Below are 18,439 nucleotides of genomic sequence, written 5' to 3' on the forward strand. Positions count from 1 at the left end.
GGAACACAGTCATGCTCTTTGTTTATGTATTTATTGTCCGTGGCTGCTTTGTGCTACAATGGCAGAGTTGAGAAGTTGTGACAGCAACCACATGACTTGCAAAGCCAATATTACTTACTGTCTGGTCCTTTACAGGAAAAGGTTTGTTGACCCCTACTCTAGGAGTTTCTTTAACATGGCTTTCAAAGTCCTGTGTCAGCTTTCCATATCTTTCTGTAAGAGCCCCTTTGCTCTGACCTTGCACATGTACCATGTAAATTCTTGTAATGTTTATTTTCCCTCTCATCTCTCATGTCTTCTTCCCACCCTACCAGTTCCTTCTATACATTGCCCAAGGCTCAGTTAGAGAGTTCCCTTCCTTTTTTTTTTTTTTTAAAGATTTTATTATTTATTCATGAGAGACACAGAGAGAGAGAGAGAGAGAGAGAGAGAGAGAGGCAGAAACACAGGCAGAGCGAGAAGCAGGCTCCATGCAGGGAGCCCGACACAGGACTTGGACTCCATCCCAGGTCTCCAGGATCAGGCCCTGGGCTAAAGCGGCGTTAAACCGCTGAGCACCCCGGGCTGCCCCAAGATTTTTCTTCTGTAAGACTTTTTTCTCATATGACTTCATTCTGTTAATGTTTCCATTATTTTGAACTAACTCCAAGAATTTTTGTGCACCGTATTTTTTAGGCACTTGTGTATATGTATTTTGCTTTGTTCTTTAAACATTCCATTCTCACATACACTGTAAGCACCTTGCATGTAGGGCTTTGTCTTTCCTTCATTTGAGTACTTGGAGGTGGCAATCCATTTTGGTGACTCATCCTTCGGCATGGCCTTGCATGCAGAGAATTTTTAGAAACTTTTAACTTTTCTTTTCTCTAATGGGGATATATATAACTATTGAAATTTGTATTTTGTTTTGCTTTTAATCTAACTTATCTAGCATTTAAGTTGTTATCTGGATTCCTTTATTATCTGTTGACTCTTATTTCTTTCTTTGTCCTTTCATTTCAGTGTCTTAAGTGAGCTTAAGCAGATACAGGAGCCAGGGAAATTAAGTCAGCAGGACTGTCCACAGAAACCAAATAAGAGTTATTTGAATACCCATTGTGCTATACTGCACTATACCAGGTTTATATAGAGGCTACTTTAAAAACAACCACCTGGGGGATCTCAAATCATGATTTTTTGGCTCAGCTGTTTAGTGCTGCCTTCCGCCCAGGTCATGATCCTGGAGACCCTGGATCGAGTTCCGCATGGAGTTCCGCATCGGGCTCCTTACATGGAGCCTGCCTCTCCCTCTGCCTGTGTCTCTGCCTCTCTCTCTCTGGGTCTCTCATGAATAAATAAATAAATCTTAAAAAAAAAAAAAAGAACTTGAGGAACACAATTATAGAGATGGTAGAATCAAGATTTGGGGAGGGAGAGGGGCAGAGGGAGAGGGAGAGAGAATCTTTTTTATTTTTTTAAATTTTTTTTTTAATTTTTATTTATTTATGATAGTCACAGAGAGAGAGAGAGAGGCAGAGACACAGGCAGAGGGAGAAGCAGGCTCCATGCACCGGGAGCCCAATGTGGGATTCGATCCCGGGTCTCCAGGATCGCGCCCTGGGCCAAAGGCAGGCGCCAAACCGCTGCGCCACCCAGGGATCCCAGGGAGAAAGAATCTTAAGCAGGCTCCACACCCAGCACAGAGCTGATTGTGGGGCTCAGTCTCACAACCCTGAGATCAGTACCTGAGCTGAAATCAAGAGGCAGATGCTTAACTGACTGGGCCATTTAAGCATCTCAAATCATGATTCTTTTATTTCAACACAAATATGAAAATATATTTATCATTAAAAGCTGGCAGAGTTGTATATTATCCCTAGTCTAAAGCCAGCTCATGAAATACATAAATTGCAAATACTCTGTTTTCTCAATTAACTTTCTTATGTACATCATAGAAGCTTTTGTATCTGTACATGCATCTCTGTAGACTTGATTTTATTATTGTAGAAATTTGTTATTAGGTTTAGGGGGAAAGGGCAGCCCCGGTGGCCCAGCAGTTTAGCCTTCAGCCCAGGGTGTGGTCCTGGGGACCCAGGATCAAGTCCCATGTCAGGATCCCTGCATGGAGCCTGCTTCTCCCTCTGCCTGTGTCTCTGCCTCTCTCTGTGTGTGTGTCTCTCATGAATAAATAAATAAAATCTTAAAAAAGAAAAAAAAAGATTTAGGGGGAAATCCCCCAAGTTCAAGCCATTGCATTTTTTTTCAAGACTGGGGAGTCAGGATGGGGATCCAGAATAGGAACACAAAATATTTCAGGAATAATCGTAATATCATCCAGCTGCTATTTGTGGAGCACTGACTGTATGCCAGTACTTCATAGATGCCTTATATACATTATATATAATCATCATGAAACCACTCCAAGAACGCAGAAATGAGAGCACTGAGGCTCAGAAAAGGGAATAATTTTTTCAAGTTCACACAGCTGTTAAGTCGTGCATCAGGATAAGAAATATATATATATATATATATATATATATATATATATATATATATTTGTTTGTTTGTTTATTTATTTATTTATTACTTCCAGTTCAGTGATAAGTTGGAAAGATGACCTTGGAAAGACCATTCAAGGGGGAGGGAAGGGCTTGAGGCAGGCACAGCACTGGCAACGGTAAAGAGGCCTCTTGCAAGAAAGTGGGGCAAGAACGTAGCCGTTGTCAGTTTGGTACCAGAAGGGGTACCCACCCAGTGTGCCGATCTGATGCACCTTAGCTTCTGATTTTACAAATTCTGAACCCAACTGGCAGCCATGTATATATTATCTTCTACATAACTGTCTTTTTCTCTCCTCAGCCATGTTTCCAATTAAACTACTTGGTTAAAAACCCTGCAAGAACAGTGAGGGCCCTTAGTTTGAAGGGAAAGGCTATATAAATGATTCATCCATAAATTGACCCAGGAGTTGCCTAATGCTTTCCTCTAACCTTTAGTTTTAGGTTAAGCTGTGTCTTCCATTGACTCCAATAACAGAGAAGCTGCAAATGCATTTGAGGGGAGTTCTTACAAGTGAATATCTGGCACGAAAACTTTGTTTTGTTTTGTTTGGGTTTTTTTTTAATGTTTTTTATTTTTTTAATTTTTTTTTTTGTTTGGGGTTTTTTGATATAAGAGGCAGAAAGAGCAAATCAAAGGCCATTCCTTAATAACCAAATGTAATTAAAATACATTGTCAGATTTAGGTTTTTGTACCTCAGAGGCATCAATATTATCGGTTTCTGAAATGACATTACTGATTTTAAAAAAAAGCCCCCAGATCTCAATCTATCTATATAGAAAATTCTCATACCCACCTCCTCTTTTCTTTTCTTTTTTTTAAGATTTTATTTATTCATGAGAGACACAGAGAGAGAGAGGCAGAGACATAGGCAGAGGGAGAAGCAGGCTTCCTGTGAGGAGCCTAATGTGGGACTTGATCCTAGGACTCCAGGATCACGCCCTGGGCCAAAGGCAGACACTCAACCACTGAGCCACCAGGTGTTCTTATTTTTTTATTTTTTTTATTATTTTATTTATTATAGTCACACACACAGAGAGAGAGAGAGAGAGAGAGAGAGAGAGAGAGAGAGAGGCAGAGACATAGGCAGAGGGAGAAGCAGGCTCCATGCACCAGGAGCCCGACGTGGGATTCGATCCCGGGTCTCCAGGATCGCACCCTGGGCCAAAGGCAGGCGCTAAACCGCTGCGCCACCCAGGGATCCCTTTTTTATTGTTGTTGTTGTGATGTTATGATATAATTTACAGGGTAAGATGGAAATGTATCTCTTGTGGAAATTGTAAACATACTTAAGATTCTGTCGCTTAGGGAGCTTCAGTCAGAAGGCTTCTTTTTTCTCTAATCAAGTATTTAGCAAAGACAATATGAAGTTCCTTGGACTGTTCTCTGTGGTACAATCCAACCCTCCCATGCCTTTTTTCTTTTTCTCCTAGAGTGATTTAGTTGCTTACCTATGATGATTCAAAAGCAAGGCAGTTTGGTTTGTCATCGATATTCTGGTTTCCTCTTTAATAGGGCTGGTTATGTGGGCAAAGTGGCAGCACTGAGCTATTTAGACATGCCTGTTGAGCTTTGTCCTTCCCTCAAGGAGCTTGAGGAGTGGAGATGAGGGGCCCCAGAGGTGATTTCTCGGGGTTACCGGCTGTAGGATTTAGAACAGCTGAATTCCTTTTCCCAGGCTGGCGGCCCAGATGCCCAGCTGTGAGAGCCAGGGGGCTGTGCAGCCCTGGGTCACTGCAACTTGATTCTGTGACCCAGCTTTCCCTATCCTTTCCCTGCCCCATCCCCAAAGTGTCAGTGATATGATAGTGTGATATTGGTGACATGTTGAGGGCAGCAGTAATGGACATGTTCCTTACCTAGGATTCTTACTCTGAATGCATCTGTAAGAAAATTATAGAGAGGATAGAATCGTGATTCTTTATGTCAACACAAAGTGGTATCAGTTAAAAAAAATAAACACTAGATTGAAAGTAGCAATAACTGGATTCCGCTGTCTCCCTCTGACCTTGAAAAAGATCTATAACTCGTCTGCATTTCTCTTCAGCGGACCTGGGGTAATATGTGTTTCCTAGAGCTTCTGTGTGGTTGAGATAACCTGCGGGAAGTGTTCTGAACTCCTTAAGGAATGATGTCAAGGAGACAAAAGGCAATGACTGTTATTACGGCAAAGATAGTGAGGAGGCAAAGACAGATTTGCATTTTTCTTCCTTAATCTTCTCATCTTTTCAGATGTGTGTGGGTCCTTTTGAGTCCCCCTCTGTTCCTCAGTTTGGAGTGGCAGGGGGTTCCATGCTTGTGTGCAGGAGGAATACCTTCTACTCCCTGCAACTGTGTTCATCAGGAAGGCCTGTGTCAGCACCACCCTTTGGGTCAGCGGTGAGTGGGACACCCAGTGTGCTGTGCTAGGAGAGCACAGGATCTGCACATAGAAGGCATCTCTCCTCTGCAGGCTGAGCACTGGCAGCCATGGACTGCATGCTCCTTCACAGCTTGCCTACGCCTCCTCCGCAGAGCCCACTGCCTGGTACCCAGGCTTCTCTGGTCACCCTCCATGAAAAAGGAAAGTAAATCCAAAGAGGCCAGTGCTTCCTACGCGCCTCGAGTCCGGCTGACCGGGGACACCTTTTGGAGCAGTCCAGCTGTGAGCACAGTAGTCCCCGCTGCCATCAGCCATGTCCTTCAGTGCCACCATCCTCTTTTCCCCTCCTGGTGGCAGCGAGGCCAGATGCTGCTGCTGTGCCTGTAAGAGCGAGACCGGAGCGAGCAGCACAGGCTCCCAGGGCGGGAACCCTCCTGCCAGCACCCCTATCACGGTGACGGGACACGGCCTGGCAGTTCAGAGTCCAGAGCAGCTCCTGCATATTATCTACCAGCGGGTGGAGAAGGCAGTGGGCCTGGCTGAGGCCGCTCTGGGGCTCGCCAGGGCCAACAACGAATTGCTAAAACGTCTCCAGGAGGAGGTGGGTGAGCTGAAGCAAGGGAAAGCCTCAGGCCCTGATGAAGATGAGGTCAGCCGGGCGCACGGCTCCCCGCCGGAGGAGCCGGGGCCTCTCAAGGAGAGCCCCGGGGAAGCCTGCAAGGCCTCAGCGGCCACGGGTGCAGAAGAAGATTGTGACAGCGTGGGCAGCGGCATGCAGGTGGTGATTGAGGAGCTGTGGCAGGTGGGAGCCACCACGGCCGGGGGGCCCGGGCCCTTAGGCTTCCCAGCCGTCCAGAGAGACATGCGGCTCCCTGGGTGTGCCCTGGGTGCCAGCGAGGCGGCCCCAATGCTCAATCCCGTGAGTATGGCCCCAGAGCAGACCGCGGGTGTCGTGAGTGTTGCGTGGTTGCTCCTGAGGGCTTCTCCCAGCCTGGTCCTCTCTTCCTCCTCCCTCCCTCAGGTTTCTTTCCAGCCGGCAGCCTTTCTTCAGGTTTCACTTGGGCTGAAACAGGACAGCACCAACTTTCCTTTGCTGGCAGGGCTAGTTGTCACTCCTCCACTGTCTTCTGCATCGCAGCCTCTTGGGCAGGGAGGTCGTTTCTGGTGGGTGTGGTGGCCGCTGTGCCTGTCCCTGCCTCTCTGTAGCTCTGCAGTGCTACCTTCCCCTCCACGGCTGGCTTGGCTGCTCCCGGGGCTCTGCGGCTCCTGGCCAGGCGGCCTGCCGTGCACAGACGGCTCATTCATATTTTATCATGGGCCCTCTGCTTGCCAAGAGGAATTCAGTACCGAGAGAGAGGGGGGAATATAGAGGGGAGAAAGGGAGAGCTGGAGAGGGAGAAGGACAGAGAGGGAGGAAAGAGAAGGAAGGAGAGAGGCAGAGGACAAAGAGAACAGAAAGACAGGTGTAGGGAGGGAAGGCAGCAGGTGGAGATGAAGGGTGGAGGAAGGAGAAAAAAGTGGAAAAAGGGTGTCGAGGAAAGGTGAAGCTGTTTTTTTTTTTTTTTTTAAGATTTTATTTATTTATTAATGAAAGACACAGAGACAGAGAGGCAGAGACACAGGCAGAGGGAGAAGCAGGCTCCATGCAGGGAGCCTGACGTGGGACTTGATCCCGCGGTCTCCAGGACCACACCCTGGGCTGAAGGCGGCGCTAAACCGCTGAGCCACCTGGGCTGCCCTTTTTTTTTTTTTTTTTTTAAGATTTTATTTATTTATCTGACACACAGAGAGCACAGGAGGGAGAATGGCAGGCACAGGGAGAGGGAGAAGCAGGCTCCCCACAGAGCAGGGAGGGCGATGTGATGAGGGGCTGGATCCCAGGATCCTGGGATCGTGACCTGAGCTAAAGGCAGATACTTAACCAACTGAGCCACCCAGGTGCTCTGGAAAGGTGACTCTAAAGGGAAAGAGTATTATGCGCTCAAGGGCACATAAGGAAAGGTGGGAAGGAGGTAGAGGGAAGGGAATAATATGAGGACAAGAAGTGGCCAGCCAACAGTTCCTGGGAAGAGGGTGACAGGGAGGAGTGGGGAAGCAAGAAGCAAGCACGCATATTTTGTGAGCAGGAAAAGACACAGAAGTACCCTGTGCTATTTCAGTTTCTTTACTGCTCAGGGCCCTCTGAGCAGGAAAACCCTCGCTGAGTAGAGTAAAAACTGCAGAGCGTGGCACATGGAAGTACGAAAAGGAGCCAGAGCAACTAGGGAGATCAGAGGCATGGGAAAGTAACAGATGTGTCACCACTTGAGAGACAGTGGGAGGTCTGTTGGCTCTCGTCCCCTGTGCTCCCCCGCTGCCCTCTCCTTCCTCTTTCCGCAGCAGCCAGCACAACAAGGCCCAGACACCCAGGAAAGAGAAAAGGAGCAGAACGCACAGGGGAGATGGGAGAGAGGAAACTCCCAGCCCACCTGCTAGATCTGAGAAATGAATGTGAAGCTCCCCATGCTCCTCCAGTGTCACAGTGCAGCTGGTCACTGCTCCCTGAAGGCCTAAGGCCTAGCCATGTGGTGGGTGGTGGCCACTGCCCCTTGCCCCACCATGCCCAGCCAGGACTCTCTGGGGGGGGGTGCTGCAGAGAGGTGGGAGGAGGCAGGGGGTAGCAGGTAGCAGGTAGCAGGCCAGGCGATGTCCTGAGCGTTGCTTCTGTCAGGCAAGGAAGGAAGACTTCCAAGCCGACAGGATAGAATTAGATTTCACAGTGTAGAAAGCAGCTCACAGGTCTATAAATCTCAACCTCCTCCCCTGCTTCTTTCTGTGTCTTCCCCCCCCACTTTCATTGTTTTGTTTTCTTGGCTTCAGAAATCCCCCCTCCTTTCTTCCCTCTCTCTCCTTCCTCCCTCCTTCCTTTCCCTGCCCTGTATGTCCTTGAATGAGGGCACAGGCAGCAAGTAGATGTCAGGACAGTGACAGTCGGATGCAGCCAGGGCAGGATGAAGGTGAGGACACGGACAGGTCCTGCAAGGGGAATGGGGTGGGGTGGGGGGCAGCTGGTGCCAGCCTCTCTAGAAATTTCTGATTTTATGTCTCTCTTCTTTCCTCCCGTTTTTCTCCTGTTTCTCCTATTTGTTGTTATCACTTTATTTTCTTGTTCCTACTCTTGCTTGGTGTTCCTTTCTTGTCATCACTTCCTCCCTCAGTCCCTTTTAGACAAAACACTTGCCTGGCTATGATTCTTATACCCAAGAGCAAATCACAGATGATTCCTCGCAAATGGAGTGTCAGAAACAAGCCTTGTCCTTGTAATCAGTCGTACAGTAACAATTCAACACGAGAGGCCCTGTATATCCAAGAATTATTTGCCAACACTCCCGTAAGAGTCCCAGAGAAACAAGCTCCTGGCCATTGGAGACTGTGCTGGATTCCCCCGGCTTTCCACTCTCTGTTCACTATCTTTGGCCAGAGAATGATGGTTGACCAGGTTCCCCTAAGCCTGGATGGCTAATAGGCTATTCTTTTTTATGTTCTTAGCTGGTGGATGATTATGTGGCCTCTGAGGGTGCAGTGCAGCGGGTGCTGGTCCCTGCTTATGCCAAGCAGCTCTCACCAGCCACACAACTGGCTATCCAGCGGGCAACCTCAGAGACAGGGCCAGAAAATGGAAGCAAGCTGCCACCACCCCGCCCCGAGGACATGCTCAGTGCTGCTGCTGCCCTGGATGGTGCCTTGGAAGAGTCAGGCCCTGGGGGAACGGGGGAGCTGAGACACTCTCTAGGGTTTACTGCTTCCCCGTGCAGGACCAGAGGGAGTGGGCAGAAGAACTCCAGGCGCAAGCGGGATCTGGTACTCTCCGTGAGTGAGCTCAATTCTATGCATTTTTCTTCAGTCTGGAGAGAGAAGTGAAGAATGAAATGTGGGTTGACTTTATTTCCATTGAATGAATGGTATCCTGAATCCCTACTGCAGTGGGAGGGGCGAGGAGGAGACAGCTTGGCCCAAAGCCCTGGGGGATACGAAGACCTCCTGCTAATCAGGGAACATTTTTAAGCTTTTCCAGATAGATTGAAATCTTCTGTTCAAAGAGAAGGGAATTGTGTCACATCTCCTCCCCGTGATCTAGTAATCCTGCTGGGAAGATATTTAAGGGATTGAGCAGACTGACCACTGAAGGGTAGCACTGGAAACGGCCAGCAAGTTGCCAGTTTTCAGGGCAAGCAGCGAGGAGCCCCTTGGCAGAAAGGCCAACGTGTGCCGAGGTGGCACCAAGCCCCAAAGGAGCGGAGGGTCCCTAGACACTCAGCTCAGTCACAAGGTTTGGTGAGTAGGGATTCTAAGAGCTCTTGGCAGGGCAGGTACTGGGCTGCCTCAGGAGCATCACTAAACATCTTCCAGTGCACAGGGGAGCCGCCCACAATTATTCGACCTAAAACGTCTATAGCGCCAGGATTGAGAAACCTTGCTCTAGGGTGACCAAAATCCTCTGAATCACCTCTGTGCCCCCAAAACATCTTTCTGATAACCACAGGGGTGTTCTTTAGCTAGATCCTGATCATATATGGACTGTAAGGCGTTTCCCTCTCTGGCTCATGGCTGATAGAGTCACCGGAGAGTTCTGGATAGGAGAACTCACCATTCACACCCACCGGAAATGAAATCTGGTCATAGTCTAGCCCTTTTCTTCTTGTCATAGTCTTAGTAAAGATTGAAGACAGCCAGTTACCATGCATACCTCCATAATCTTTACTGAAGCTTCTTCTTTTATTATTCTTGCTTCCTTTTCCCTTTTCTAAGGACTCCTGACTCTTACCTTCCCTTTCATTTGATTTGTTTTTACATTGAGGGGTTCTTTCCATCCCTGGGAAGGAAGACACCATTCATAATCAAAATCAACTGGGGCGGTTTCTAACCTTCAATTTAAATGTTGGCTATGAAAAATAAATAAATAAATAAATAAATAAATAAATAAATAAATAAATAAATGTTGGCTATGAAAGAAAAAAAATGTTAGCTATGTTCAAGGATAGCTTACTTATCAAGAATAGGGAATAGGTTTCGTTTTTCTGTCACAGACTTCTGGCCTAAGAGGGCCACTCTTGCTGCCAGTGATAGAAATGGAGGCATATACCCAGAAATGCATTTCGAGGGATTTCCCAAAACTTCATAGTTTTAAAATCATGAATAAACATGTGAGAATCACAACTGGCATAAAACAGGACTTCTTTTTTCATCACTTCCATTTTTCTTTTTCTTTTCCTTTTATTTTTTTTACCACTCCCATTTTTCTGCCTCCATCCTCTGGGGAGAGGTCTGGGGTTGAGGCCTGGCTGCTGCCGGCCCTTTGAAGAGCCCAGTGGAATGATGACTATACAGGAGGACAGTGTGCTCACCCCTGGTGCACTGTTACAGTACTTGAAAGGCTCTGGAGGACCAGTCAGGGAATCTTACCGCCTAGTCGCAGAGGAAAGTTTCAGATGTTTCTGTGCCAGACTGTGGTTTCGAGGGACAGGGATAGTTTCAGGCCTTCCGTCTTCCAGCCTCTAGCTCTAGGAAGGAAGCAGAGGGGCAGCCCTCTAATCTGCTCCGGCCACTGTGGATTGCTGCTAGGGATCCATCCAAAGGACCAAACGGGAACCACTGACTTCTTGGAATGAGGCAGATCCCAGCCACTCCTTGGGGAAATGTATTTATTTTTAGCTCACTCAGAAGGTAGGTGAGCCAGTGGCCTTTATAGTCTTAACACTTATTATTGTCTTAGAGTATTTTCCCTTTCCACTTCAAGCCTGGTATGATTTTTATCAGCTGATCTCTTCCAGGCCACTTGAATTGGAAGCTGTGCAACTCCTTTTTTTTTCTTTTTCTTTTCTTTCCTTTTTTGCAACACTTTCAAATTCTTTCTGAGGCATTCACCCATCTCTTGTGATTCCTTAAGTTGGGACTTACAAGAGATAAAATAACAGGCCTTTTTATAGAGTGGAGACCCTCACCATAAAAAGTTGACAGTAGTTTCCTTATCTGGTATGGTCAGTCAGTCCTAGAGGCAAAAGATTTCTTTCTAAATTGGGGATTTCTCAACTGAAGCTGAAGTCCTGAGATCAGGATATGAGTCCATCGGTTTGGGACTGGGAATTTCCACTGACCGAGGGAGCTTGGGATGAAAATACAATCAGAAACACCAAAATTTAATCAGAGGAAATGTAAAATCTTGCAGCAAAGTTTAAAAAAATGAAACAGGTACAGAATGGCAAAGATAGGAATCCATGTGCAAAATGGACTTGAGTTGACTATAAGCTCAATAGGAATAAACCCTGTGACACTGGGAATAGGGATAGGGTTGCTAAGAAGGTAATACTTCTTGGGTTTCATTCCTAGAAGTGTAGAGTGCCACTCCAGGAAGTAATGCTCCCTTTGGCCGGGTCTCCAGCGATGCATTAAATTCAGTTCCCACTGCCACGGTGTCCAAGGGACACTGGCAAGCCAGAGAGAACCTGATGGTTTCACAACGAGTCTGTCTGGAAACTGTCCTAAGGAATGGCTGAAGCATTTGGGGATATTTAGACCTGATAGAAGACTCAGGGAGTACGTTAGACATGTCTTCAAAGATTTTAGGTGCTGTCAGGGGCAAAACTGGTCAGATATTGGAGTCTAAGACAGGAACTTTTTAACAATCAGAGATGTTCAACAATAAAATAAGCTGACTCAAAAGACTAGTGAGAACCCGTTCTTAAAAGTATATAAACAAAGCTGAGAGCCTGTTTAATGATGTGAAAGGGAGGTTGGGTGATAGCATTTCCAAGGTCCTTTGCATTTCACATTTCTGTTATTTTAGGTTTTTGTTTTTCAGACCATGATGTGTGTACCCCTGAGATTTGTGGAAATGTGCAAAGGGATATACCTAGGGTATTTTCCTGGGTCATCAGTTTTACTAGAAGATTAAGAAGACATTTTTAGATGAAAAGAAATAGATATATTGAAAATAAAATGTTAAAATTTCCAAAAGTAGGGGGCCTCAAGAAATGTCCACTTGCAGTAGTCCTGGTGTATATTTGCTCTCTCCTGGCTACTAGGAAGGAGTATGTTTGTCAAAATATCTATGACCTTTGGCTCTAGTGACCATATTCCACAGGAACAGAAGTTAAGACCAGGGATGATCCTGGAGTCTCCATACAGATTATTTGAAAAGGACCACAAAAAGAAGGACACTCCAAATACTGAGTTCGTTGGGCTCTCTGACTATGAAATGGCATCTACAGAAATGGTGCCGAGACTATAGGAAGGATTTGGGCAGAGAACCCCGTAGGGACAAGGCCTAGGGAACAGAGGAGGCTTTCATCATATCCACTCCCGGCTTGAATCTGTATTTGTTTTTTTCCCCTAGAAATTGGTCCACAATGTGCATAACCACATCACCAACGACAAGAGATTCAATGGGTCTGAAAGGTATGATCCTTTTGAGGAAAAAGCATCCCAAGGTACTCTGCCAAGGAGAGGGAAGTAGAGGGCTGCTCCACTGTAACAATGAGGCTAAGGCTTTCACCTCACCATTGCCCCTTGCTTGTCCTTGGCTGAGGAGGAGTTTACCACAAAGTTGTTTCATGCCAAGAATCTCTGTCTGGCTTTTAAAATGCTGACTGCTTTGTTCATGATCTTCCTTATGGCAGCATCAAGTCCTCTTGGAATATTTCAGTAGTGAAGTTCCTTCTGGAAAAGCTCAAGCAAGAGCTGGTGACCAGTCCCCACAATTACACGGATAAGGAGCTGAAAGGTGAGAAAAACTGACCTAACTCCTATCTCATCTTTTTTCCACTCACTGTTCCTGGTCAGAGAAGAGGCATAATGGAGATGATTTAGGTGGTTTTGAAAACAGTGAACTTAAAAAAATTTTTTGGCTGTTCTCACATTTTCTTCACAGGATTGTTTCCTTTTCTTCTATTATTTATTTGTGTTTGTTTATTTGAGAGAGAGAGAGAGAGATTGAGCAGGGTGGGGTGGGAGGGAGAGAATCTCAAGCAGACTCCCCACTGAGCATGGAGCTGACTTGGGACTCTATCCCAAGACCCTGAGATCATGACCTGAGCCAAAACCAAGAGTCACTCAACCAACTGAGCCACCCAGGCGCCCCAGGATTGTTTCTAATTGCCTTTTTATTCCCCCATCCCGCTTGAAATGAAAATGGGAGAAGGAGGGGATCCCTGGGTGGCTCAGCAGTTTAGTGCCTGCCTTTGGCCCAGGGCGCGATCCTGGAGTCCCAGGATCAAGTCCCTCGTCGGGCTCCCGGCATGGAGCCTGCTTCTCCTTCCTCCTGTGTCTCTGCCTCTCTTTCTCTCTCTCTCTCTGTCTATCATAAATAAATAAATAAATCTTAAAAAAAAAAAAAAAAGAAAGAAAGAAAAGAAAATGGGAGAAGGAAAGAGCTAACAGCAGCAGGCATGATGTTTCTGCAGTGCCTGAATCTAGGGTGTTATGAAAGGAAGTCAGAATCCAGGCCTGCCCTTTTGTCCCTAAATATTACATCCTGGGTTTTCTACTTTCTTTTCTGTTATTTGCCCATAGCTAACCCTAAAGCATTAAGAAAGCTGCTGTAAAAGCACTTGTAATCCACTACCAGCAGAGTAGAATGGGAGTGGGTGAAATTGAGCCCCGGGTCGGGGGAGGGAGCTACAGAAGCTTGGCCTTGTTGTGTGCCAGTGGGAGATACTAGAGAGGAATCAGTGCTGGACAGGGAGGTGAGCAGAGAGAACCAAACCAGAGAGGAAATAGATACTGATGGGTCTGGTCTGTGAGAAAGCCCCCCCCCCCCCCCCCCCCAGTCTAGAGTGATTCTCACCTTCACAGCCAGTAGTGTTAGGGCAGAAAAAAAGATCTACTCTCTGGCCCCACCCTTCTCCCTCCCCACCAGGAGCCTGTGTAGCCTACTTCCTTACTAAGAGGCGTGAGTACCGCAACTCCCTGAACCCCTTTAAAGGCCTGAAGGAAAAAGAGGAGAAGAAGCTTCGAAGTCGCAGATACCGGGTAGGTTTCTAGGCCTTCCTTTCAAGATGCTAAACACTAAACCCTGCTAAGCTGCAGTGGGAAGGGGCAGAGCACGTGGCATCTGAGAATAGGGTTGAGAGCCAGGAATGTTAGCAGATAGAGGGGAGGGGGGGAAGCAGGTTCTAAGATGAGTTTGGGGGCTAGGTTCTCTCAGATACAGATCCTACAGGAGCCCTCTCCCTAAATCTAACCCATATTTTGTTTCTCTTCCTGATCTCTGCCTTGGGCTCCTACCTTAGCTTTTTGCCAATCGATCCAGCATCATGAGGCATTTTGGACCTGAGGACCAACGCCTATGGAAGGATGTGACCGAAGAGCTGATGTCAGATGAAGAGGACAGCCTTAATGAGCCAGGTGTCTGGGTGGCCCGGCCTCCCCGGTTCCGGGCCCAGCGTCTCACAGAGCTCTGCTACCACCTGGATGCCAACTCTAAGCATGGCACTAAAGCCAACCGTGTGTATGGGCCTCCCTCAGACAGACTACCTTCTGCTGAGGCCCAGCTCCTTCCACCAGAACTTTATAATCCTAATTTCCAAGAAGAGGAAGATGAAGGAGGTGATGAGAATGGACCTGTCTCTCCATCTTTTGACCAACCCCACAAAACCTGCTGTCCTGACTTGAACTCGTTCATTGAAATCAAGGTGGAAAAGGATGAATGAAATCTATTACCAAGAATAACTGGCTTCTGCCAGTCCCCATGTCCCCAAAATGGGTGGCTATGGGGCTCCCAGAATAACAAGATGTTCTCTGCAGTCTGAGAAAGCAAATCTGTCTCTCTTCTTAACAGTGCCCAATGGAAATGGAAGCTGGCAGCTGTGGTGGCATAAAAACACTTACCTAGAAAGGGGACCTCCCCCCTTCTCTGTGAATGGCAAGCCAGAAAGTGCTTATTTTTAAGTATACATAGTGCCTCCCCTCAGGGAGCCTGGTCTGAGAAAGGGAGGAGGTTGGGTCTAAGAAACATGAGGCCTTCTTGACATATACCCCAGTCTCTGAGTTGGTTTCTTTTTTTCCTGGTCTCACTCAAAGCTCTGGGGAAGCAGCCCTGATTGTACCTTCTGCTTCCCCCTGACTGCTGGTCTGGCTCTGCAGTGGAAGCAGCGCAGGGCCAGTCCAGGATCATACTGCCACCTGGTGGGCAGTTTTGGTCATGGGCTTGATTCCTCTGAGCAGAACACCGCTCCATTCCTATTTGGGAACTGGGATACAGATATAATAGCTATTGTTTATTGAATTATGTAAGGCAGATTTTATTATTAGTCCCATCTTACACATGAAGAAATTAAAGCTTAAAGAGTTCCCAAGTCTCACTGGCAGCTGCTCTCCCACTGTGTGACCCAGCAGTATATGGGCTTTGTAGCTATTTCGTAGTCCCAACAGCCAAACTGTATTTTGAGGAAAGGGTGTGTGTGCATGTGCGTGCGCGCACACTCACGCACATGCATCCACACACATTCGCCCACAAACTTTGTGCCTGACAAGTGGATTGTGAAGTAAAAAATGGCTTTCTGTTCAGTCAGTCATACAACAAATACCGATAACTTACTAGGTGTCAGGTACTGTGTTAGGTGCTGTGGGTACATTTTTGATCGAGTTAGATGCTGATTAGAGGTTTTATGATCTAATCAGGAACCCAGGCAGTTAAGTAAACAGTGAAATGAACTGTGATAAGGGTGATGATGGTGGGGGGGGGGGTGGCAGTGTCAGGTGCAGCAGCAGCAGACAGCAGGGGTGGCTGTCCTATTCCGGGGGTCTGGAAAGGCTTCTCAGAGAGTGGTGTTTAAATTGGTACCTGAAAGATGGGAGGAGTTAACCAGAAGGGAAGGGGAAGCTTCAAGTGCTCCAAACCAGGGATGGGCAAAGACAAAAACCCAGAGGCAAGAGAGCACAGAGGAGTTGCCATCCCCTTGCAGAATGGTTTGAGGGGATGGTGCAGAGAGAAGCTGGAGAAACAGAGACCTCACCAAGTATTTTAAAGAATGTAGACTTTAGTTCAAAGGCAGCAAAAAATCAAAGGGAAATGAGATGATGGGTTTTGTGTTTGAGAAGAACCTCTTGCCCTCTGTATGAGATGGATGGCAGGAGGAACTTTTGCAGTGGCTCAGGAGAGAAGTGATGGTGGCCAGACAGAAACAATCATGAGAGGAGGACAGATTTGGAAGATATTTAGGAAGCCAAACTGATTGGACTTTGTGATCGACAGGGCTTAGTGACAGGACCTCATGGTTGGACATGAGGTGGAGAGATCGCAGAAGGTTGATGTTCAGATTTCTGGCTTAAGCAGCTAAGTGGTTAATGGCGCCGTTTCCCAGGGGACTCCAGAGGAGCCAGTTTCTGGAGGCAGGGGAGGTGAAGTCGATGGAGGGTGTTGTATGCCTTTGAGACAACCAAGGGGAGATGCTGGTAGTCAGCTGAGTTTTTAAGTCTAAGAAAGTCTGGTCTAGGGGCTCCTGGCTGGCTTAGTCAGTGGAGCATGCGACTCTTGATCTCAGGATCATGAGTTCAAGCCCCACGTTGGCCATAAAGAGCTTACTTTTAAAAAGAAAAAATGTCTGGGCTACAGGTATGGCTTTGGGAGCCATCTGTGTACATAGTTCGTAATTAAAAGTCTTGAAGAGGGAGAACAGGGCCTGTGGAGCACTCGATTCCAGTTCAGACTATGGAACAGTTACCCCGAGGTCATGAGCACGATCGGAGCCTGCCTTCAGTGCATCCCTGCCTTCACTTATCTCTCGTCCTTGTTAAGCCCTGAAAATACAGGTTATTGATCCCAACTGTGCCCATTGCTGCCACCACTAACTCCCACATGGACCTCCTTTTAAAGGCTTCTCAACTTCTCATTAGATTCACTCTCCCATCCTCACTCTAAAGTGGGAAAGCTTCCAAATATAAGAGGCTCGGTGGATATTTTGGCTGTAACTAGTTGGAAGGAAGAATCCAGGTTCTCCTTCCCCATCTGGAGACAGGAAAGGAGGGAGAGCCTTATGGTTAATTCTGAAGATGTCGCTCACAGCAGGTTCTGGATGCAACCTGATAGCTCCCCTCTGTTACTAATGCTTTCAGTGTTCCCTGCTTCTAGTCTGATAGTGAACTCTACTCTGGATCAGAGAAAAGCTGTAGGCCTGACAGGGAAAAAGAGAGGCTGATTCTCGGGAGAGATGAGGTCAGGGAGACAATGCAGTTAGGACAAAGAAGCCAAATAGTTTGTGCCAAATTAATTTCCCCAAAGATATTAACTTCCTTTGCTTCCCCATTCCCTAAGGCTAAACTAAGATTATGAAAGGTGTTCAAAATGTTGAAATGAAAATAATATGCATGGTTTGTTTGCATATAATTTTCATACTCATTTACTATCTAAATACAAAGGAATCCTTTTCCTTCTCCATTCTACCTCCTCCACCTCTTGGCCCCTGATGTCAGGGCAAAGTCAGTTGTGCTAGTATTTAATTAGGCATGTTCGACTTCAGCCACCGTTTCTTCCTTTCCTTATTGATCTTTCTAGTATGGCCAACACTAGAAGCCTCCTCTTTCCCTTTTCCACCCTGATCATTTTCACTTGCTGGCTCGTCTAAATGACGTTTCTTTTCTTTCTCTTTGATACTCTTCATCACCAATCTCTTACGGGCCCACCAAGCCCCACCAAGCCGGAGGCGCTCGCTAGCTCTACATCCAGGCCTTCCATCTCCATAGTCGCCTGAAATAGTTCCTAAAAAAATCTCGTTTCCCAACACCAGGGGGTGTCTCTATTCCTCTGGCTGTCCTACCCTGAACATAGGGATTAGTCCCAACACTCTTCCTCACTCCTTTTACACATCCACCAAAGCTCTTTTCCTCCCTACCGTCGCAGAGCTTTGGGTTCAGAGAGTGGTGTTTTTATTGCAGTTTATCTGTCGGTCTCTCATTCTGTCTGGACTTTCACAAATTTGCCTTTTTCTTGGTCTGCTCGTCCTTAGGTCTCCGCACCACCCGCGAGCCCTCAGCCCCCCGGCTCCCCCTTCTTTCGCGGTCTTCCACTGCTTCTCGACGCCGGCTTCCTCGCCCTTCTGGGCTCTTCACCTACGCGTCTCTGAACCTCTTTACGCAGCTGCCTTTCTCCCTGGCCCCTCTTTACGGATCTCCCCCTGGCTCACTACTGCTGCGCCAGGCTCCCTCCTCTCTCGCACAGTAGGAACAAAGTCCCGATGCTTGCGCAGAACAAGCCCCACGTCGCCCCGTCCCGGCCTCCACATTCCGCCGTGCCCCTCCGCGCATTCCAACTGCAACAAAGAGTTCCCCTCCCCTCTCCCACTCCCCCCGGTCCCAATTCCTGAGAGACAGAGCAGCAGCCGCCTAAACCGCCCCTCGGCCGCCTCTGGCCTCCCGTCGGCGGGTCTCCGCCTTCAGGACGGCCCCACCAGCACCACCCTCCCCCGCCGGCGTCCCCGAGATCCCTGCGCAGACACCCCCCTTCCTCTCGCCCTCAGCGCTCCACCCCTCCCGGAAAGTAGATCCGGCCAGGCAGACAAAAGTTT

The 18,439-nt window shown here is 47.5% G+C and overlaps 1 protein-coding gene across 2 annotated transcripts; it reads left to right on the forward strand.

Moving 5' to 3' along the window:
- The first annotated feature begins 4,787 nt into the window (after nucleotides 1-4,787).
- On the forward strand, nucleotides 4,788-14,911 carry CUNH14orf93 (chromosome unknown C14orf93 homolog). Of its 2 annotated transcripts, XM_055309296.1 has the most exons (6): nucleotides 4,788-5,820; nucleotides 8,430-8,750; nucleotides 12,274-12,335; nucleotides 12,557-12,660; nucleotides 13,795-13,907; nucleotides 14,168-14,911. In XM_055309296.1, exons 1-6 carry the CDS (start codon nucleotides 5,215-5,217, stop codon nucleotides 14,585-14,587), a joined length of 1,626 nt encoding a protein of 541 aa, XP_055165271.1. In that variant the 5' UTR covers nucleotides 4,788-5,214; the 3' UTR covers nucleotides 14,588-14,911. The 2 variants fall into 2 exon arrangements, with proteins under 2 accessions (XP_055165271.1, XP_055165272.1); XM_055309297.1 differs by lacking the exon at nucleotides 8,430-8,750.
- Nucleotides 14,912-18,439: the final 3,528 nt, after the last annotated feature.

The sequence above is a fragment of the Nyctereutes procyonoides genome, unplaced genomic scaffold (genome assembly GCF_905146905.1).
Source record: "Nyctereutes procyonoides isolate TBG_1078 unplaced genomic scaffold, NYPRO_anot_genome, whole genome shotgun sequence".
Classification (NCBI taxonomy): domain Eukaryota; kingdom Metazoa; phylum Chordata; class Mammalia; order Carnivora; family Canidae; genus Nyctereutes; species Nyctereutes procyonoides.

Excerpts from the sequence above, each read along its gene's own strand:
- CUNH14orf93 (XM_055309296.1), top strand. The coding sequence starts at position 5,215 with ATGTCCTTCAGTGCCACCATCCTCTTTTCCCCTCCTGGTGGCAGCGAG. Across the intron at positions 8,751-12,273 it reads AGCGGGATCTGGTACTCTCC|AAATTGGTCCACAATGTGCA; the intron begins GTGAGTGAGCTC and ends TTTTTCCCCTAG. Across the intron at positions 12,336-12,556 it reads AGATTCAATGGGTCTGAAAG|CATCAAGTCCTCTTGGAATA; the intron begins GTATGATCCTTT and ends TCCTTATGGCAG.